The sequence below is a fragment of the Argopecten irradians genome, chromosome 6, assembly GCF_041381155.1.
Source record: "Argopecten irradians isolate NY chromosome 6, Ai_NY, whole genome shotgun sequence".
Taxonomy (NCBI): Eukaryota; Metazoa; Mollusca; class Bivalvia; order Pectinida; family Pectinidae; genus Argopecten; species Argopecten irradians.
In genome coordinates, this window is record NC_091139.1 from 36586594 (window position 1) to 36610905 (window position 24312).

At 34.2% G+C, this 24312-nt stretch overlaps 1 protein-coding gene across 1 annotated transcript; it reads left to right on the plus strand.

Moving 5' to 3' along the window:
- Positions 1 to 5779: 5779 nt before the first annotated feature.
- On the plus strand, positions 5780 to 9633 carry LOC138326357 (uncharacterized). Its single transcript, XM_069272472.1, is given in 5 exon segments — positions 5780 to 5887; positions 6230 to 6479; positions 6768 to 6994; positions 7436 to 7461; positions 7847 to 9633. Coding segments are annotated over 5 exon segments (1905 nt in total). The 3' UTR covers positions 9141 to 9633.
- Positions 9634 to 24312: the final 14679 nt, after the last annotated feature.

The following is a 24312-nucleotide window of genomic DNA, read 5'->3' on the forward strand; positions in this document are numbered from 1 at the left end:
GTTTTATCGAAATGTCACCAACTGAAAACTAATTTCAAAATAAAGAATGGAAAACATAACTTACAAAATATATCTAAATATAGATGCCTTTGTGTGTGTGTGTTTTTATTCTATATTATTTAATATCATTTAATTTATTTTCTTTTGTTATTTGTGTAAAAACTGTGTTCTTTTATGAACTGATATAAAAATATCCCAGACAACAGCGTTGATTGATAGTTTTATGCAGCTAGTTCAATAACATATTGCAAAATAACTTTTTTATTGTTTTATAACAATTCTCTGTTTGCATAAATGCTATAGTTTTATCGGGGTCTCCGGACAAAGTATTAAATAAAAGTACCGATGCTGAGTTATCGTTCTGATAATGTTATTCCCTGATATAGGGGTATCATTTGTATGCTGGGAGAAACATCCATATTAGGTAGACATTATTCTACCAAAGGGAAATCTCGATTACAATACCAGTTAAGGAAAATGAAAAACATAATTACCGGAAATTTAAAAAAGCATGCGGACACCAAATGCATCCGAGCTGAGGTTTGTACAGCAGGTGCGAGAGCCTTTACTCTCCTAGGAAAAGTATGAAAAGCATTATCATAATTCTTGTGATTCGTCAGAAGCGTATTTGTATCGGAAAGGAAATATTGTTAACACTGGCGGGGATATGATGACGAATTAGCAGTTATAGCAAGGGGCGTGGCGCACACGTCCCGTTCTTGGCTTTCATTGGTCTCCGAAATATGGCATCGATCAATGGATGATCATATAAATGTATGCACGATAGCATAATTTCTCCGACACTTTACATTTGCTAGTCTCCGACGATTTAAGTGTTGGAAGTCCGGGATTTAGATACATGTAGGTGAGTATTTATTTTTTAAACTTTCAATATTACTTGTTATAGATTTATCCTTGTCAATTGTTTATACTGTTTATATTTTATATCGTAATAATACAGATAATATACGCACGTTCTTTGATAACGAGTTCACGTAGTTATCAAAATGATTGCCGAAATATGAAAAATGTGATATTACAAAATGGCAAATGTATAGTATATAATCATCTACTATTGTGGTACCAATTCTTTGTCAAATTGATAAATTAACTGATTTTAGCCCGTATTACACTATTATAATGAACTGTTAGTGGAATTTAAAAAGGAATTAAATAGAAAAATATTTTCTCTACAAATTCTTTTCGTTAAAATAAATATTAGTTAACGTAATGCCGTACTATGGTATAATACTATAAAACAGTTGGAAATTTACTTTTAATTTAGTTTCAGTTATTCTGGAAAATAGTTATATATTTTTGTTATTCTAATTGTATTCAACAAAGTTGTCATGAGCATGATATTTTGTGAATTAAGAGTCATTGTGACATTAAAATTAGCTGAATTAGTTAAAATATATGCATTTTGTTAATTTATAATTATAATAATTCATCGTGGAGTATATTTCTTCATATTACAAACTAAATTTAATCTTGCTGTTGTTATGAATTTTGTTTTTGTGTGTGTGAATCATCATATTTGAAATGGATACATTGAATGATAACCAACTTAATATATTAAGTGTAAGAAACTGTATACATGAAAAAGTAAATAATCTGGACCTAGGCTATACGCATGAGTGGCGCGTGCGTTATCTAACCTCCGATCTGCGATAAGGTATGACGGGATTTGTAAACTAATTGGTGGCACGCGCCATGATATTGTCTAGATTTATAAAAAGCTTGATGAAATACCATACCTGGTTTCAATTGTTTGACAGGCAGACGCCCCGGATAATATCTTACTTTATTAAAGATATCCGATAGTGAATGACCGAGACCCGGAATTTAAATTCTATTTTGTTTCTTATAACTGATCGAGTAGAGCCTTCATGATTTGTATGTGGTCATACGAAAATCTTCTAGAGCTGAGTTGCTACATTTTATATTGTTAGGTACAAGTTTCTTCACATTTCATCTATCGATATTACCATATTTTTAAAAAGAGACTTTCTATAGCTTTTTATCTATACTGTTATATGTTACAACACTCTTTATCTATGAATAAATTAAAATGTTTAGCTGTTTATTTGGTTTATATACATAATGTACTGTGGAGATGGTTGAGATTATCAGAAATTCTCCTGAAACACGGTCTACGATGCCACCTGTCACTGTAACCCTATGAATAAGGTATCCTAAAACGTTTCAATTTGTCACCCTCTCAGCTATTAAACTATAATGGATGTATGTGTCACACATAGTGGCGTTGTAAAAAGAAAGTGAAACCTGAGATGTGTAGGGGGTTACTTCTAACGGAAGTTGTTGTCCTCACAATTACATCTCGACAAATTAATTATTTTAGTGAATATATTTACTGATTTATATATTCATATTATTTAAAAAATTTCATTGTTTTATTCTAATTTTGTTTAACTGTGTAGTAAATTCTATAAGTCATCTTTTAAATTATTAACAGTTTTGACATTAACACGTATAAATATTCATCATAGAAAAAATATATTATTCTTTAAACAAAGAGCTTTACAAAATAGTTTGTATGTCCATAAACGTTCACATTAAGGAAAACTTAGATTTACAATATGAGATAATGAAATTGATATAAATACGACATATTTTGAAATCCCACGATTTGCAAAATTCCTCTAAGAATAAGAGTACATGGATTCCAATAGTAACACAACAGCTGATAATAGAGTTTCTGATACAAATTTCTTTATTTGCATTTTTGAATGTGCATTTTTGTTTGAATCACCGAGGGATAAATGTCATTAGTCGGGGCGTTGAACTCGTGTTAGCACTGCCATCATAGAAGGCTGAGCCTGTGATAGGCTCCATTATGATGTAATTGAAACCGACAAAAGTTTAAGGCTGATAATTCCCTGTAAAGGAAAATGACATATTGTTATTTGTAAACCCATCGGAAATTGAAAAAAAGGTCTTTGTTAAATGTTTGATATGCAAAATCAGCCTGAAAACTGAGCTCAGGATCCGGTCACGTGTAGAGTAGCTAAAACACATACATCCTCCTTTGTATTAATCACTCGGGCGTGGAAATGATCACAAAATTGTATAGAAAAGATGTCAGTGTGATTTAAGTTGTGTTCTCACTACAGAGACTTTTTATTCTTAACCCTTTTATTCGCATACAAGAATCAGAGTTTTGGATTTCCGATTCGACAGGTAATATGCTAATATATATAGTTTACACTTTATCCTTTATTTGTCATATTAAAACTTTACGTCTTTATAATTTAAATACACTGTTAACAATCCGCGCTGACATTTAAATTACCTTAAGCATATTGTTAAAAAGAATTATTTGTTAAACCCATTGGTTAATTGCTTGGAACATAATAATACATTGTATATTCCACATATTTTCTATTTATCAGCTTATAAATTACAAACCCCCTTATCATTTTCAAAACAATAAAATTAGGAATTTGAAAAAATATATATTTTTCTTGGAATATAATAAATATCACTTACTAAAATAAAACTAAATGAATGATAATGTAAAGATAAAGTAATATTTGAAATATAACACCGAAAGAACATATTGTATGTATCATCAGCATCTTAAAGATCGTTGGCCGAATAACATTAGCTGATATATGAGAAATAAGAAAATAAAAGTTTGTGGCATTTTCGTTGATTTTCATGAAAATTGGGTGACTGGTTATAACTGACTTTAATGCCCTGATAGAATAATGATACCAAGATGTCTGCTGCTAAGTTATTAAAATCACCTCCTCCGATGCAACATGTTTTGTTTCATAACGGAACGTAGTAAAATAGGAGCGATGTTTTCACGCGTTGAGATCACAGAACTAGCGCTGTCTTCGAGTGAATAGCATCGTAATAAAAATGATATCTGAGAATACGTTACGAGAATTTAAAGGACGTTGATAGCTTTTCATTGCCATTAAACTGCGAGTAAAATAACCTATGGTAATTATGTCATACTTTTCAAATACATTACGCAAGCGGGATATGACAATGAATTAAGAACCATTCTATATCGCCACTTCGTAATCGTGTCCATCTAATTCACTTTTGTAATAAAACTTTATTAACTCTCAAAACATTTTGTGTTGGAGAATCTTCCTTATGATCTGTTTTATCAATATGTCACACTTTTCCGCTACTTTTACGACACGGTGAAGTTTACGATTACAATTTTTCCCTTTATCTTGTCGAAAGGATGTGCACAAAGCCAATAATAGTGCATTTAATCTCTAATAATCTTAAATATAGATATCTTTATTTTTCTAGCTGTGGTAGAAAAGATTTCGTGATATGTGTAGAAAGATTATAAAGTAGATTAGATAACCATCAATACTGATATCTCGGTAGCAGTGATATGAAAAAAAGTTTTTCATTTAATTTTATGCTTTATTAAAATCGAGATGAACAAAGTGATGCGCAAGTCCTGACAATCTTGATATTTTCTCTTTTACCATCTGTTATTTGTCATACATGTCAGCGAATGGACAAAGTAACATTTATGAAAAAATAATTGTAGACAGTCATTGTACTACAAGAAAAATTCATACCTCAATAAAAGTCCAAATTAACAATAATATTTAAGATCAAGGGAAAAGAGACGGAAATTGTAACACAAGTTATGCAACAATATATATTCCGAACATATTTTAATACGGATGTATTAAAATCACAAGTGCACTTGTATCGGTATATTTTACATTAGTAAACACAAAATGTGCATACTTTATATGACAAGTATTTGTATTACAATGGTGAACAGAAATCTATCCGTCTTAACAATCCGAACGACAATGTCGATGGAATTTGACATAAACGTGATACAGATAATGATAATAAAAACGGGTCCTTCATTCTTTGTGCAGTGTAAAGAATATGATGAACGTATTCAATAGAGTTTGTTAAAGTCAACCACTGTTGTAGTTATAATGGGCAGACAGGTGAAGTATAGGGCAGGCGAACAAGAGAACAGGACCGCTTACTCTTTCACAGTAACCACACAATATTAGCTCTTTTGATGAGAACAACGTTTAACGGACAAAGGGCTACCATCCAGAGCCTCGCGCCCATAACATGTTACTGAAGACAAATGGAATCTCTCATCCGCCGAGAGATTATTTAACAAATAATCCTAGGGTTTTAACTAATGCCGAGACATGCAAAGCGAACCAGGTTAAACAACGACTGGTTTTCAAATGCTAATTGAAGCCCAAGATGTATAATCAGGAGAAAAGATCATTCTGTGACTTGTTATAATTTGGTACATTTATCACCGGTTCACATTTTGGAGGAAGACACTGACGATACTGTACTCATGACTTCACATAATTGCACGTGTTAGGTCAAAAACTAATAATTTTGCAATCCTGACTACACGTTCTATGGAAGTGATAATTGATGCCATAATACAATTCTGTGCTTGGGTGACAAATGTTTATCAAACAGATAGCCAGTGAAGACCCTCCCTATTCAATAGACAGCAGACCACTGCCACTTAGTTCACCCAATCTTAGAACACCGCCTTTCTGCTCAAACCCATGCATCTTAGGAGTAGAATAAACATGATCAATGTTGATTTCCTGTTACATTGATCGTAATTACACGATATTTCGACAACAACGATATTACAAAATGTTTCTATCGAATTACTACCCGTGCCCCTGTAGAAGGACTCCGTTCGGGTTTCAGTAGTAAATTTGAGCATTGACGCCATATACTGATGAGGTATTTGTATTCTTGCAGGTAGCCGAGAATGACTTTGACCGAGGAAACCACATTTCTGCCCAGCATGCAGGACAGTAATTCTGACCGCATGTCTTCACACCATAAATGGGACATCAATGACAACACACTGCCAGTGGTAAGAATTCGTGACATCTATTTTTATTTATTTATTAAGAATCAAATGTACTATATACCATCTTTTTCCCGATAGCATTGGAATTATTTGGTTTAGTCGTAAATATTGATTTACGTCTTCATTTGCAGCTTAAACCCCTTGTAAAAATATTGTTTTCATAATTTTTCATGTTTTACTATACAGCTGAAATGCTAGCCTGGCGGAAAATAATAGCTAAATATTCTTATTTTAACAGAAAAATAAAGAGTGATAATGATTATAATATGAAATAACTAAAACACTAAGATCAAATGTTTACGTAGTAGAATCTTATTAACATTTTTGTGCTTCTACCAAATCCAGGTTAACGAGTTCGACGCGTTCAAAGAATGGCCAGACGGTAACTGTCGTTACGTGTACAGCGGAGATGTTGAGGACGGGAGGAGACATGTCAGCGGCTGGGCCATGAGGAACACAAACAATCATAATGCACTCATTTTAAAGAAATCTTGTCTGGGAGTGTTCGTATGTAGTCACGACTGTTCACTGGACAGCGGCGATAAAGTCCATCTTAGACCAGCCATCTGTGACAAAGCAAGGAGGAAACAAGTTGGTAAGTATCATTTCATAATATTTAAAATTTCTGAAATATTATTGCTCAGACATTTCACAGCTTTATATCTTATTTTTTTTAAATTAAATTTTATGATTCAATAAAGGTAAAATAATTTCAGTAAATCTGATGCTTGCTCTTAATTTTAGCAGATTGATGAAATAATTTGAAGTCTTACTTCTATATTAAACAGCATATTATATTTCCTTCCACTATGACAAGTAATCATTAAACAAAACAAAGATGTAGAAGACAAATGATAATTCATGATAATTCAATTCTATTTAGGCAAAGCCTGTCCAAATTCTCGCTGCTCAGGACGACTGGAACTCATGTCCTGTCGAGGTCATTGTGGCTATCCCGTGACCCACTTCTGGAGGAATCTTCACGGTGCCATATATTTCCAAGCTAAGGGAATACATGACCACCCTCAGCCAGAAGTCAAAGCCTCTGCCGAAGCCAGACGACATAATAAGATCATCCGCCAACAAGAAAAATTGATGATGGTAGGTTTGGTATTTCTCCAATCTGTAAAGATCATGTAATAGAGACAAATAAATACTTCGGGGAAATAGACTGCAATTATTACAGTTTAAACTGTCTAAGGCTCATAGGGATGTTAAAAGTCAAAGTTGATGAATTCAGTAAAAGATTGGGGGTTTTCTTTTGTTTTTAAATGCATAATGTGATGTGAAAATTGTACATAATGCAATATAAATTAAGTATGAATCTTATGTACAAAAATATTTAATTCACAGAGTATGCCTGTGAATACTTACACTGAAAACAAATAATGATAATTAGGATGTGTATTTTTATGTAATATTATTTCAGATTATTATTCTGTATACATGTTATCATTTCAGATGAATATTTTATATGTATTATCATTTTAGATGAATATTTCCGTACGTAAACGACTCCGTGGGTCCTCCAGTACAGGTGTACATAAAGAGATTCACAGAAAGAAAATGAAAAGTAAGTAATCATTAATTTGAATTGTTTAAAGTTATTAGTCAGAAACGTGTTTATATATATGTATTAAAATGTGTTTAATAAGGCCAAATGTAAAGTAATGCGTGGAGTATATAAAACAGCAATATTCTTAATTATATTTTATGAATCTTTTATAAAACAGCAATATTCTTAATTATATTTTATGAATCTTTTATAAAACAGCAATATTCTTAATTATATTTTATGAATCTTTTATAAAACAGCAATATTCTTAATTATATTTTATGAATCTTTTATAAAACAGCAATATTCTTAATTATATTTTACGAATCTTTTATGTCAGTTTGCCAATTACATTTACTATGGTCAGCTTCTGATTTCTGATATACATATATTAATAATTAGGACAGAACTTAACAAATATAATTGAATGTGGAGAAATTACATAATTTGCATATATTTTCAGGTTTTGACAATATGTGTTCCTGTTCACCATTTGAATGCACGTGCACGCATATTCGTGTGAATCAGTACCAGTCCGCATACATGGACAGCCAACAGCCGGACGTCCTAAGGCGTTCTAACTCCTGGACCCCACAGATTTATGAAGCATCATCGTCACCATGGCAACGCCCTTTCTCATTGGATACTAATCACAATCAGTCTGGACTTTATAAGTCATGTGACTTACAGGAAAATCGGCCTTACATACATGAGGAACAGAACCTATTGTCGACACTCTTCCCTTCGATGTCTAACCAATCTAGAAACTACTCAGATACCTCCGTCCACAACTCTGCTTTCTGTTCAAAGAGTGGTTCTGTGAACTTTTTACACAGATTTGGTACGCGAGGTATCCCAATGCCAGAGATTTTATATCCAGTCTCTAGTCTTCCAGTCGATCCCCAAGAAAGACCAGAGTATCGGTCTTCTCGGCCCATAGATCGCTATGGTGAAAAAGACCCTTTTGGTTTTCTTTACGAATCTGATACAGAAAAAGGAGTGGAAAATCCTTCTTCGGTAAGGGTAAAGTCTGAGCCAGGATGTGATGACTCATCTAATCTTCTCGCACAGAAACAAAATAAAGATGCTCAATACCTTTCAAATGTCATAGGAAATTCTCTTCATGAAAACAACCCAAATAAACTGTGTGATGACTTTGTGAATATTGATGCATTGGATCACAGTTCGCAGCTTTCGACGTACCCCGACACAACTGACTCTGATGTGTTTCAGTCATTTGTACCCCGATTCTCGTCAGATATTCCCAACATGCCGCCTAGTACAAGTGGCCAATGCCAAATGGTCACGTCATCAACACCTCAGTACGTCGAACTCAAACCAATGAAACGCAACAACGACTCTCGACATCGACGTCCGTCGGACGGTATTCAAACTCCAATTAGTTACAGTTCAAAACAATCCGAACATTCTAGTCAAAAACCAACTGATCCTAGTTACCCGCCCAGTGTATTTAATGAATGTTTGCCGTTTGGGGACGTTTCTACACATCCTAGTGGTACTGGTCAGAGGTCATTACCCAGTAGATGTGACCTGCCGCCTGGTTCAACCCGGCCCTACGGGACAGAGGGTCACTGTGGACACTACCATAGCGACCTCTACCAATGTCCTTCAAGTAACTGTTCCCAGATGAAACAACAGTTATGTAACCATAGTATCAACATAACACTCACTTATAATTGATTTGAGGATTGCAATAAATATGTAATGATCATTATATTTGTTAAGCTTTAGCGGTATGGTAAAAAAAATCAAAAGACAAACAAAACTGCATAAAATGGCAAGATACAGATGTATTTCAGAATATGATTTATAAATATCATCGAAAAACTTAGCAACAAATGAGTTTAACGGGTTTCGGAAATGACGATTCTTGCCATTAAGATCGATTAACTCATATTTTACTTAAATCCATGCATTTGATGGGTAAGTTAATGCATGTATAGCTAATCTCAAACCAAATGACTTTTTCACCTCATCCCTTTCACACCAAATGAGTTTTTCTTCTTGTCCTTTTATTGTGTAATAAGTGCCATACCTGTGATATGGGTCACAGCTGTCCCCTACGGTGCCCCTAACTCCTATTTATGTGGTAAATCAGTATTACAGAAATGTATTCCTATGCAAGTGTACAATCTGGTCAATCTACGTTGGATATTTCCAGTGCCTTTTTTTAAATTTCATGTTGAATTTTTCTATACTTAATAAATCAAATGAAATAAAAGGACGTGTTTGGTTGTTTGTTTCAAGAATTGGTGAGAATGTCGACACGTTTTAATGCGACTTTATCCTTGGTTGATACTATCATATTTATAGACAGTGGATATAAATGTCTTATTAGCAACATCTGGGCAGGTCTGGTACACTATCAGTGTATTATTGTAATACTTAGTATCGATTTCAACAAAGAAATGCGTTCAGTAAAATTAATGCATATTCATTAATGTGAAAATCATCGAGTTTCAACTGGAGACAGGCCGAAAGAATTAATGTTTTAATAAAAGAATGCCTACATACAAATTGTGACTTACTGATATTTATCTTAATACAATGAATATTTAATTCCGAATTAAGTACGGCGGGTTGTTATGTGACCACCTGATAAAGTCAATGCCCCTTACAACATTACAAATGAAAGCGTTGCATCATCAAAGTCTCATCCCGTATTCATGTTTTGATTACTCTACATAAATATTGATATTGATTGCATCATCTAAAAGATTTATTTCCATGCACGCATCTTTTCACTTTAAACATCTTTACTTAGGTAGTAAGAATCTTATTCATATTTTAATGTATTTGTTGGAAAAGTGATAAAAATTAATAGTGAAACGATGAAATATATTAGCACTAAGAACAAATAAGAAATTCATATTGCAGTTTTATAAAAGAGTTAAGCGCAGTTAGGCTTAAAATCTGTATCTGAAAAGGAGATTAGCGCTTTTGATAAAGGAAATTGTTCGTGGTTATTTAATTAAAAAAAGATACCTTATCATCATAATTACTACTACCACCATCATCCTCGCCAATATCGATTATATCCTAACATATATTCTTTCCTACCTATGGGTGTAATACTGGCTGGTCTAGGGCAATACTCTCATCCCGCCTGAGACTGTATTGCATGGCTACCCATGCAATAAAGCCTCGTGACGTCACGGCATAAACAAAATTTCTATTTCCTCGGTAAAATTTTAACATTTTTTTCACAAACTTGACTGGTTTTACTATAAAAGATGCAAACAACGGAATTTTTGTTGAAAATATCACGTAATTTTTCATGAATGAAAAATTGACTTTCAGCCGTGGATTTTTTCGAATTTATTTCAAAATGGCGGGATATTATAGTTTATATTATAGTAAAATTACAATAAAACGTCGAGGTAGGAAAGAAAAATACTCTTTCATAAGTGGATATGAAGGATAGGGATATTCTACCATCGGGATCACAAAATGTTGCAAAACTCTCAGCAAGCCTCGGGTTTTACGACATTTTGTGACCCTGGGTAGAATATCCCTATCCTTCATATCCACATATAAAAGAGTCTTAAAGTATTCACCATGCACGTGAACAGTTATACATATGACACCCATTACCAATCACACATCTCGGAGTGCATGTAATATGTAACATTATTTCTTGAATCTGAACCGAGATTGTCTTCAGGAAGAGCGCCATATGGCTTTGATGAAATGACACTACTAACAAGTTATCTGTATCTAGTGTGTGCAATATCTATATGCACTTAAAGCCAACTCTGGTATAACATGATGATCTACAGTAAATAATATCGGTCTATGGATTTCAGTGTCAAGTGATTTATTTTAATTGTAAATAAGGAAAACATCAATCATAATAGGATATGTTGTATAAATTATCTATTTGTATGCAGACTATCTTGATAAGGACTTATGCTTGTATTTCATAAGTGAAAATTAATATTAGTACCCATAATAAATCAGAGATAAACATCTTAATGATAATGAAAATAACGCTCCGTCTGCCGCTTTACATGACCATCTTCAGTGAAATCGGGGTCATCTCCCATGACGTTTTACATGACGACATGAAGAAATGGGGGTTAAATCCACTATACCTTTATCAATGCACAAATTATAGGTTATTCTCTACAGATTACTTTATTATATGCCTAACCGGATAGGTGAATGTACCAAGTGTTTTGTGCGTCTAGTACTTCGGCATAACACATAATGTTTTATTTTAATTTCAATCACTATTTCTTTCGTAATAACATAATCCGAGATTGTGTAATATTTCTCAACCTAGTAAGGAAACAAGATATATATTTATAGATGAGGTTGGATGGATTGCACAGTATATTCGCATGTCTAAGCTTCAATCCAGAAACCATATTAATTTACTTAGTTTGTAGCTAATCTAAGGCAAGATTGTATCTTCCATCCGATTCTGCAGAACGAGGAATAAGAAAGATTGTGCGTTGAACAATTCGATAATGTTTGATGGTTAACAACTCCATAAACTGTAAGATAAAAAAAAGATAATGATGTATCACAAGGCCATAGTTAACACAAATAACTACATCACAGTCCATGTGTGTCCCGTTATAGATATGTTTTAACTCGATAAACTTGGTGGCTTACGATTATATCTTTGTCTATTTGACTGCAGCATAAACGGTTAATGATTTATATTTTTTGCATTTTTGTTTATTTTCCCCTCTGTTTTTCAGACGGTAACGGAAGGATGATCATAGAAGGCTTTTAGATCCCGTAAACACGTTATGTATTGTTACAATGATTTAACGTCCGTACATGTGACATGTACTCTGATACATTCAAAGTTTCATAATTTGATAAGGAATAACAAGGGAGATTAAACGCAATCTAATGTCTTTTTGTTATGACATTATCCTCTTTCACCATGAAATAGATCTTGCGAGGATAGTTTTCACTACATATTTTATTTTAGAAATAAATTTAACACGAGGTGACACCATTTGAAGAAGAGCAATATTAAACATTGACTTGTTGACAATCTCCACAGGCAGACATTGACTTGCTTGTTCTGAATAACAATTTTTAAAGAAAATATTAACAGAGGCAGAGAAAGATTTTATTGTAGATATGAAGGATATGGATATTCTACCCGAGGGTCACAAAATGTTGTAAATACCGAGGCTTGCCGACGGTTTTTAGTAAGCATTCGGAATACTATTTAATTTTTAGTTTGCCAAAACATTAAGTAATAAAAATAAGTCGTGAGCTTTTAATTACGACGTACAAAAACGTCAGAAGCTTAGCTCGAACTTGTTTAGTCTATCTGTTCGTTTTATAACGATACTTTCGTGAATACATAGTCGTGAACAAATTCTTTTTTTTTCATGCTGATTAAATATACGAATGTCCCTTGTTTTTATCGTGAGTTACTTTAGTAGTTAAGAAATATATTATTTAATTCAATGGAAGTTCCGTCGTGACCACTGATTCAGTTTTCTCCAACATATACTGTAATCAAAGCAGACAAATTAACTAATTAATCAGAAGGCAATAAGAATATAATTTTGGAATAATTTCTACCATTGTTTCTGACTCTGTGTCATTGCCTGTGTTACCTACCGCATTGAATAAGGTCTGAGACCAAAATAGCTTCAATGATTATTACCAGTGGTCAAGCTCGGCCCTAAAGCTCCATCGATCGTCTGTTGCTCTTTAATTACCGAGGAATCAGTGTCGCTCTTCGCTTGGCAAGTGTCAAACTAAGAACGCCAAAGACTTACATACTCGAGAGTTCTAAATCGGGTGTGCCAAACTGGCGTATCGATTGGAGGGTTCAATAATGTATTACAGACCTTGATGGAAATAGTGTCACATATAAGAAGTCACCACGAACCCTTATGTTAACGCAAGCGTGAAAGCGTTGCCTGAAATAGGTCATTTGAGATGACGCGTGCAACATCCCGCTTATATAACTAATTCAATTAGTGATAACTATTGTATATTTTAGTTCTTAATTCACGACACGCTTAGCACCCGAGCTATTGCCCTGTAGCCAGCTCTTCAGGAGACATTTAGAGATATATTTGTTGTAGAGCGATATGTCGGAAATTGTCGCTGCCTTTCGAGTGCGTATTCTTTTTACACTGGACGAAATGCCACTGGGATACTTGATATTTTGCTTAGATAATACTGTATCATCTTTCTCGGAGAATATTAACATAGTTAAAACATAAGTTTCCCCGAGACAGCTAAACAAAGAAAAAAATGCCGACAAATTATCATATGTTTTATTCTCCGGACTGTAAATCAATCTATATTTCACTTGCCACCGGAGACAATACGTGCTCTGTGCAATATAGTGTTACTGTAACCGACCCTAACCACACACAGACCGAGGTATGTGGACGTGCGGTTACGCAAGATGTCAATGTCAAAGTTCATATTTAAACAACAATCTACATAAGCTTTGCATCCCGTCACTAAACAATGAGTCCACGTTCCTCTAGGCAGTCCAGTGCCGAACACGTGGTCATTGTAATTTTGCATTAATAATATCCAATTAATATTCCATAAATAAACAAATACGAAAGGTGGGGGGAATGACATAATGAAATTTTCAATTACTCGGAATAGCAATAATACAAGAAGCCTTGCGCCGGCTACAATAGCGAAATAATCTCCTTATTGACGAGTGACACATTCAAGATTGAAGAGGATTGATTGGGTAGGCCATTGCCGGCCGAAGTGACCTCACAGACTTGGACACACCGCCCCGACATCACCGCAAAAACTCAATTGAATACTTTATTACTTCACCCCATTTCGGTAGACTACACTTGAGAGCGGCAGGCTGACCTACCGGGGATTTGTGTGGTTCTTGTGTGACCACCCAGACGTAGAAATATGTTTAATAACGGTACAGGCGACCGTCTAGCCTCGACAAAGTCCTTCACTCTATTTGAATGATACATATGTGGCTTTACTCTAGGGATGTTTATTAACGATATACTCCACCAGAATCAATACTCTCTCAACTATATGAATAATAAATCTAAATAATTTGAAATGCAATAAGACCCGGGAAAGAAAAATATAGACACACAAGATTGGTTTTTGAGGACGTAGCACATTGACGAAAAACCATAGTTCTCGGAAAAACTACAATAAGTACCTTGCAACTGCAACTGCAAAACATTATCCCGATAAGGATAGGAAATAAAATGTCAGACACCTTAACGACCAGAAACCCAGAGAATCTTTGATGTGTAATGCAGGTTTACCAATATTACACTTCATTAGTCTTTCTTCCTTTATTTTCGAAACCCTGAACCAACCACGAGATTTTCACTTGTACTATAATTTGGGAAGATAACTAAAATGGTTGACATCATATCACTAACCGTTCACCTCTGTATTGTGAGTATCAGACCTACGTGGGTGCAGTTGCAACAAGCATGCCGTTAGTGTTTATATTGCGCGATCTCCGCCATTACTCGGACCCGTCCTTATAACAAGTTGCTAATGGAAATTGAAACTTTATGTCTTCAAAACATTTTACAAGAACTGTTTAACAAATCTAGCCTTACATATGTATGTTTCACAAATAGATATATACTGGACTTTTTCTATTTATATATACTGATTTTCCTCAGTTAAACAGATATAAAAGTACAAATGTAAATTAAAAAATTTAAATGTAATTAATTACAGACACTGTGTATCGAAAAGACATTAAGTGTACTATGCAGCCGTAGGTCGTTTACCGTAACAGTAATATATTTTATTTTAATAACCGAGGGGTGTTCTGCTAAAGAGATAACACGGATGATGGGGGTTACGCCTTTTATTACACGGGTCAGATTAGTACCAAACACGGCAGCTGAAATGAATATCAACATCAACAACAAGCAGACTTTTTCAATTAATGTAGTCTTCCTGATGTCTTATCCAAGTTATCACAATACTAGCAAAATAAAAGCAAATCCACACAAATGAAGACGTTCGAGGCCAGTCGACCTGGTCTTTTGTGATTCTCATCCTTCAGTGATCTGGCCATAAAGCAGGTGCCCGCCCTTAGAGTCCGACCCCTGGCCTTTGTGCCGGCCCGTGGTGTAACAATATATGTATCATTTTCACGCTGTGCGGTTGAGTACGAGAAACGTCAAACCTATAAAAACAAGACAGAACTGTTTTCTTTGATCCGATTCAAACCGTGATAATATCCTTGTCAATTTTTCATCCTCAATATTGATTCAATATCCTATTTATAACCAACTGAATGCCTCGTATTGGATGTGACCATTCATTCCTAGATAACCATATACAATTTCGAGGCCAAGATAATTGACTCTATCCTGCTATGGAAACCATTGATATTAACAGCGGAATGGTTTACTGGCATCCAAAAACCGCCCAATTACTATCTCCTTAAATACTCATGACATGATTTGCGCAAAAATGTCAATATTAATATACTCTACGTTATGTTATTTTCTTGTAAAATATAGTAATAGTGTTAGAGAATAATTCAGATTTAAGACACTTGGATCTTGTAATTTCTCTTCCCTTTTTTCAATAATAGTTACTTACTTCAGTCATTATTAAAAACTACACACGTGACCATTATAACAAAAAAAAAGCTTTTATGGTTCCGACTGACTGAAGTTGACAAAGCTGTTGCTTACGTAGCGACCAAAACTATAGGGATGTTTTTTTCGAGTTTGCTTCACATATTTTTATTAACTAAATCTTTCCAATGAAGCAAATACCCAATAAAAATTTCCAGATATACACCTGATACAAATTCGCTCGTACATGTTAGGGATACAATCACACTTAATTATTTTTTGGTCAGTCTAAGAAAGAAAGTTAATGAAACAACACGCAAACTTAAAGAACAAAAAGACAAGATAAATAGATGAGAAGTAACTGAAACCAACTCTCTAAGCAGACACAAGCGAATCCAGAAGATACAAAAGGCCATAGACCTTCAAAGAAAATGGATGGTTTAATAAACTGAAGAATCGATGTGACAATCGCCAATATGCATGTCTAATTAACACAAGTAGAGGAGCGTAAAACGGACCACAATGACATTGGAGAAAGGGACGAAATATAGGGTCAGCATTAACATAATGGACCAGACCTCGAGCACCTTAACAGGCAGTCTTCATCCAGTCAAGTAAACAGGGGCTAAACGATTCAAAATCTCGAGTGATCTCTATATAACAAATAAAGATAAATGTGATATAATCTTAGCGACCTTCATGGACGTACAATGTGGAAAGAAGTGGGTGTTCAGGACACATCATTAACCATTTCCTCCTTGACAAGGGACGGAGGAGAGGGACAATCAAACATTGAATCATCTTGGTGATGGGAGTTTGTTTAAATACATGACATTTGGCCGTGGGTGAGTTGTGAGTTTCTTTGTGGGTTGTGTATCATTAGTAGACATTTGTCAAGGCTTTCACGGAGACCCAGATGAGGCGATATCCACTCTGGGGCCGTCCCGGTTGACCAAGCGTTTGATTTGCCAATAAATAGACACAGTCGAGTATGACGACTTAACGACTTGGAGACACATCCGCTGTCACACTACAAATGAGGACAAGATGATAATTCCATCTCAATAGGTAATGACAGATTTTTTTCTCCACGCAGTAACGATAACATCAATGTGACAGTTTTTTACTTGACTGTTTTAGTTTTTTATTGATTTATTTCAATCTGTTCGGATACCGTAGTGTAAAAATTACGTTTTATTGCACAGTTAAAGGCTCGTTTGATGTCGTTTAAACAGGCCTAGAGTGCAACACAGATAGCCGTGAGTAGCATCCTCTAACATCGTAGATACGTGAGACGCGGTGGATACACTGTACCTGAAGGCACGGTTCACTTTCCTTGGGTAACACTTCACTCCATTATGAAAGATAAAGCATTTGTCAACTGTGTGAAGCAGCGAGAAGACAAATGGCGCACTGATAATAAGAAAGCCTTTTAGTAGCTGTTGCAGACACACGAGATAGCGGATATCTGCACCTGATAAACGTGGCTGCATAGATATCTGTAAATTTATTGCAGATAATGACCATACAGCGGAATAAATTATCCTTAATAAGGCTGTCTTAGACTTGTAGTGTGACATCACCGTCCTCACAGATCAAAAAAATCACAGTGCAGTACAGACAACGTTCGCCCGGTAGGTTGTCTCGGTAGAATACAGTGGAGGTGAAGCGAGGAAAGTGTAGAATACAATGTAATAATATTGTCTATGAAACTATTCTATAGCATAAAACAATAAAAATGTAATTGAACTTTAAATCTTAAAATATGGTGAACTTTAAATCTTAAAATATTATTAAGTTTTTTTATGATAATTTTAAAAAAGTATAAGTTTATTTCATAACCCGTTGATTTATGTTTATCTTCCAACTTTTCTATTGTCAAAGGAATAACAAACATTGTAAAACAATATTGCTATCTGTCTGCCCCAGCATAGTGTCTATTTACAGGTAGATATATATATACTTGAAATTGTATAAAACAATATAAACGTATTTTTATAATCATTTAATGTCTCTCTTTCTCTATGACCTATTTCTGTAATCGTGTTCGTTTTGTGTGTCTTGATAAAGGGGCAGACCGCATTGAAAATTTGACATTTTTTGTCCACACGTTTCGAATTGCTTCTTTGTCCCATATTTACCATTTGAAGTAATTCGTATCCTACAGACTTACGTTTGATGGGATCACGTGTCATCTAGAAAATCCTGTTGATATTACTTCTTTGACCCTTATGACTTATTTCTCCTTATACTAGCAATTTTAAATGAGTTATGTTTTATTTTAATTTTATTTTTTATATTGAACGTGATTAATTTAAAATACACACGGAAGAAACCTGAGCAATAGAAATGTGAGTGAATTTGATTACAAAGAAACTTTTGGTTAGGATCACTCCCTTGTTCATTGTATTCTCTCACACAGGTGTAAAGAATCCATACAATATCTAACATAAAAAATAACGTGTCTAAAATGCCCGTATTGTAAAAACAATATTACATAATACACGTCACAAAACGGATCCCTGAAAATTAAAACTTTATGAACTTTTTCGGTGGAAGAACAAGCTTATGAGAGCTCAAATAAAACTACTGAGAAAAATATCACAATCAAAATCGACTCAGCTTCCAAAGTGTATGCCAAATTGGTCTATCTAAAAGATACTGGGCTTTCTATGACAATGACAAAAACCATGTAAACGTTTACATCGTTACTATGCTATTTTTGGAGGAGTGTGTTTTAGCATTATGCCATCGCCCAGAGCCCCGTATTTGATGGGCACATTGACATTATATGCAGTCCATATATCATTGGTGATTTTATCAAATTCAAATATTGCATTTCTTTTTGGTGAAGTAGCTTTGGTTAATTATTTTGTTACACAATTTGGAACATATCAACCTTTTTTGAGAAGAAATATGATCACAGAACATCAAAATGTGGAAAATGTTAATGTTTTTAATACTGTAAACTTGGAACTTTATCGGAGGGTAGATTTTCGCTAATTATGCGAATGCTCATTTACCGCAAACAAATTCAGCAATGATAAAAAAATTTAAAATATAAGCTTTCTTACCAAAAAGCTGAAATTATAGATATCGCAAAAATAACACAAACGCAAATTATTTTCTTTTCTTAAGCACTCGCAAAAATATCCACGTTTTCAGTAATTTGACATAACTTGGTTCCAACATCCATGATAAACATATTTACAGAATTGGATATGAGTAACGATTATTATTACGAACATGTTCGTTCTAAAAGCTTATCCTCCATAATTTTAATGGCATCATTTGAAAAGAATATTTTGTATTCATGGTTATATGACATTATATGTCTTTTCAACTTCACCTTAAATCTTTAAGTCTAAAAGTTAAACACTAGCAAATCAAAATATATTACAACATCACTTTGCCTTAAAATCATTCAGTGACTTTTAATATCTAAGGGTTAACTTGAATTTTATGTTATGGAGATATAACACAAAAATCTGAGTGTACTCTCATCATAAACCGCTTCTTTTTTATCACAATAATCTGAGTGTACTCTCATCATAAACCGCTTCGCGGTTTATTTAGAGTACACTCAGATTTTTGTGTTATATCTCCATAACATAAAAAAATTATTCAAATTAATCCTTATAATTCAATTTACTAAAAATAATCTCTTCAACATTTAAAATTCATTTTGGGACTCTTTTGTCTATGAAATTATTACGCCGTCAGCTCAGCCAATCAGAAGCCACGTTACAAACGGCGACGCCATTTTTTCCATTATGGGCTGATAAAGTAAATTTTTAATCTCGTAAAATGCTCGTAACAAGCAAAGTTGAATCATAAGTGTATAAACCAAATTAACTCAAGGTCGAAATTTTCTCCAATAACACTCTTGTTGACATGTGATAAATGCGTACCTATATATCAATGTATTATAGTCTAGCTTATAGTTGATTTAATAAATAAGTTTGGATTGTTTTGTGGTTTGAGTAGTAAAAGCTATATCATTTAGTTATTAGGTCTTGCTGATGGAAGAAAACTGGAGTTCCCGAAGTAAAACCATCGACTACGACCAACATTTTACCCAGCAAGCTACCGCAGTCCTTTTTAAAATACTCAATAGAAGACAAGATCTTTTTTCTTTCAATATCTGGAGTTAATCTGAAAATTAGATACACATATGATTAGACGTACCTACCTGAGGGGTTGCTATCCCATGCTCTAGAAGGTTTACCTGGACAGAAAACAGATATTTTAGAGGCGGCACCCTATATGTTACACCTAATAGAGGAGAAAGCCTTAATGTTATTTTGATGGCCTTTAATTATAATGTTAGAAAGTCTTTAACGAGAGTTTTGCAATAATACGAAAGATGCTTAAACATAATCTACTTTTTCATACAAAGTAGATTACACCACTACATCACAGACCGTATGGTGGTTATGATCTTTTAAGTGGCAAATTTCAGATTTTATTTCTACGTTTTGGTCATGGTCCCAAAGTCATAAACTTTGCTGATATATAGCCGTCCATCATGTATACGTGACTATCAGGTTCTACGTATTAACGTTAAAATGCTCGGGTGACGTAAAATTGCATGAAGGTTACAAATTACCTCCAGTTAACCATTTGTGAGGGTGATACTTGATCAAGCTTTGTAGGAGACGGGTCGAGAAGTGGAGCAAGCATGATAAGGGTACGTTTATTAATCGGGATTGTCCGAGAAACGACTCTACAAAAATATGGCTTTCATTTATTTGAATCCGTATTCGCTTTCTTCAGCAGGTGTGTTCTATGATCTCGCGATTCAAAGGGAATTTCTCTCGGCGCGGTAAACAATGGACAACTCGGAGTGGACAAATTTTGTGGTAATTAAGGTCATATAACGCTCTCATCCGAACAGTCCTTGTGGTTATTGTTCGGTAACTGTAATCTGTTCTGTTATACACTAAACACATTAATCAACACCATTGTGGAGTAGCCTACCCCAATGTCTGTTCCGGGCAAGTATTCTCGTATTTCATCTAAAGCAACATAGAATGAGTATTTAAACAATCATATTATAATATTTTAAAGTACATATTCATAGTTATTACAATATGAATGCATTGTGACTAATTATTAAGGTAATGGTAACTGTAGCATACTAGCTGACTAGCTGCGATACATATCTGGCTGGATTGTCATGGAGAGATGGATCGGTTCAGATGTGAGAGACCCCACTTACGATGCGATCATTCCTATCCTGCACCTTTTACTGTTCGACTCGCCAAAATAGTTACTAATTCATTTTATTTGCAAATTTTGTTAACAGCATCATTCATGCATAAGAGATAAATATATCGTGAAATATGAATATGAATTAGCGACTGTGATTCCAAGTGAAATGTAAAAATCAGTTCAGGTTTTTCATGAGGTCGAGTATTCCGAGAAGTGTAGTTTAAGCTATTGATCTTAATTTGTGGTAATCATGCGCTGTTTTGTAAAACAACACACGTTAAATGGGACGATCATCCACAGAAAGCTTGCTTGGCGTTCTTCATTTTCTCGATTTTAATTTGTTTTCTTTTTGTTTTACTCTTTCTTGAACTGTTAGCTTTTTAGGTATAATGGTTTTGTATTGTATTTGATAACATGGAAAGAAAAATAGAGACTAAGTAACACTAATTAAAATGAAAAGGTTGCAACTTACCCTTAAAGATGCATACTTCATTTAGTTGGGCAATTATGACCAATCAGTGAAGGTCTCTAACATATTGAACCACTAGCCGTTCGCTAGGGTACCGAGATCGATAGTCAGAGGTGGCACTATTATCGGATACTTATCGTATTTAGCTACATTTGTATTTGTTCTTTGGTGTCTCAGATTTTGTTCCACCGTTGGTCATCGTAGATGTTGATAATCGGAACGTAAAGCGACGTAAATGAGAACTGTGCTGTTAACTAGAGTTAGTACATGGGAGCGTACGCGACAGTGCGAGATGCGAATGATATATAAGTGTGCTGGGACTAACTGTTTACAACTGTCGCACCCGTCAGTATAGGTGTCGCGTGCCGTTCGTCTTCGTAAGCCAAGCGTGTGACGGTCCGCGGCTTCAGCCGACCTGGTCACGCCCCACTGGTTCTCTGTTGGGGGGTTAAACTGGCGATAACAAGGGAGACCCGATATGTGAAGTAGCGGGACTCTTGGCTTTGTTGTAGGCTATTTGTCATCGCTTTCAAAATGATACGCCTTTGTAATTGTCTCGTGGATTCGTAACAGATACGGACTTTTCAGTTGTCGCTTATAAAGTGGTTTGATAAAGTACATGGATATAATTTCACATGTGCAACATATTGTCACTGTAAATTAATTATTAGGATCTAGAGTGTATTTCTACAACACACGCATATATACAACACACGCAAACGCTCCGCTAGCATATATAAGAAATTGCTACATATCAAATGGATGTGGAATAATAAGTATGGTATATACTTTAGAATGGATTAAAACTAGATAGCATACTTTAAACCGATTTTCTGAGGACTTCTATGAATAAATTACAGTGTGATTTAATGTAATACACAGTGACGAGAAAGTTCGTATTTCAATTATTGTCAAGATTCATTTTTCAAAACTTTGGTCGAAATGTCGCAAAGTATATCCTAGTAAATCTTATATGATTCCAAACACAGAATATATCGGGATTCAGAATAACTCACACGTCAATATGCGAATACATATATTAAAAACTTGAACTTGTAACTAGATTTTCTTCATTTTTATCTGCGCTTGATATATAATTACTAAACATTTTAACCTACTTACTTTTTGATGGTAACCATGTTTTGCATTTCCTGTTTATACATTTTTACATGTTTATACCAATACATTAACCACTGATTAAAGACCGCTGATCTATTTGATAATTAACTGATGATGCGTAACACTGCATCACAGATCGATACAATCTGTTTCAAAAAATGAAGTGAAAGATATATATTAATATTTTTATTACAGTCAAATTTCATTATGAGAATTGTGAAGTCACAAGTTGAGCCTAAATCCAGTATTTCTATATCGCGAGGTTGAGAATAATTAAACATCAACAAATTGTCAGTATGAAAAGAGAGCATATACCTGATCGTTTTTTGGAATCGCACATTTCTTGTTATCTCTGAAAAATTATCAATCCAAAATGCGTAGTTCATATGCTCTTCAAAGGGTAGATTCGGGAAATTTCATATTTTTATTCTTATTTTCATACATCCATATGGATAAGATAAAAAGAATAAAACCCATATTTATTGCAACATATCAATGAATAGATAACCTACAAACTAGGACTTGGAAAATAATTGAAATGAACAAATGTATTTTGACAGAGAGAGCGTCCTCTGATTCATCAACACCATTAACAAATTAAATCTAAGTCAAGTCCTTATTAAGAATATCAGAATTTCAAAACGATATACGATCACGATATATGCTACTACAAAGAGCTGTGCTATTTTCGCAAAACAAAAATCCTAATAACATATGAGATAATATGAGATAAATATCGACAATTAAACTTTCTCATGATATTCACCAATGTGATTTTTTCGGAATGTTTTTGTTTATCAACCTTTCAACACTTCAAAAATATTGGAAACAGTCCCTTACATGTAAATTTCTGGACCTGAACACTTTAGTTATTGGATGCAGGACCGCTCTTTCCAGAAGCAAGCAAACAGGAAAGTTACCTGAAATGGCAACTTAAAGGCCCACTACCTTTCCGGAGCAAAATTTAAAGGTTTCTTAAAAACATTAATAACAAAAGAAAATATATATCGATGGCTTAAGATGAGGTTACAACACCAAACATATGCAAGATTTCCTGTCTAAGATAGTCAACTACCGCGCGGCATTTACATGTAGGACGACGGCGGGAAACATAAAACGACCCGCGTTATGAAAATTAACATTTTATTTATTCTAATTAAACAGTTTTGAAGGTGATGATAAGTGTGCTAGTAAACGTATAGTTAATAACTTTTGCGACTCTACAAAATCATTGATCTCGTTTTACATTCCTATTTTAAAAATTAAAAGCCGTTTCGGACCCAGCTCTGTATGAGTAATATCGTCACCGAAGCAGAGACTATTCTTTCGGAGCGTATGGTTTTACTTCATACTTCTAACTTCCTCTATATCGCTATGATTTCGGTATTCATTTATCATCCATATTTGGGTATCCATTACATGAATATCATCGGGTTATAATGAATCTTAATGCAATTTACCTTTCTTTGTTGATGGGTTTTTTTTTTCTTTTTTTTTTTTTATTCTT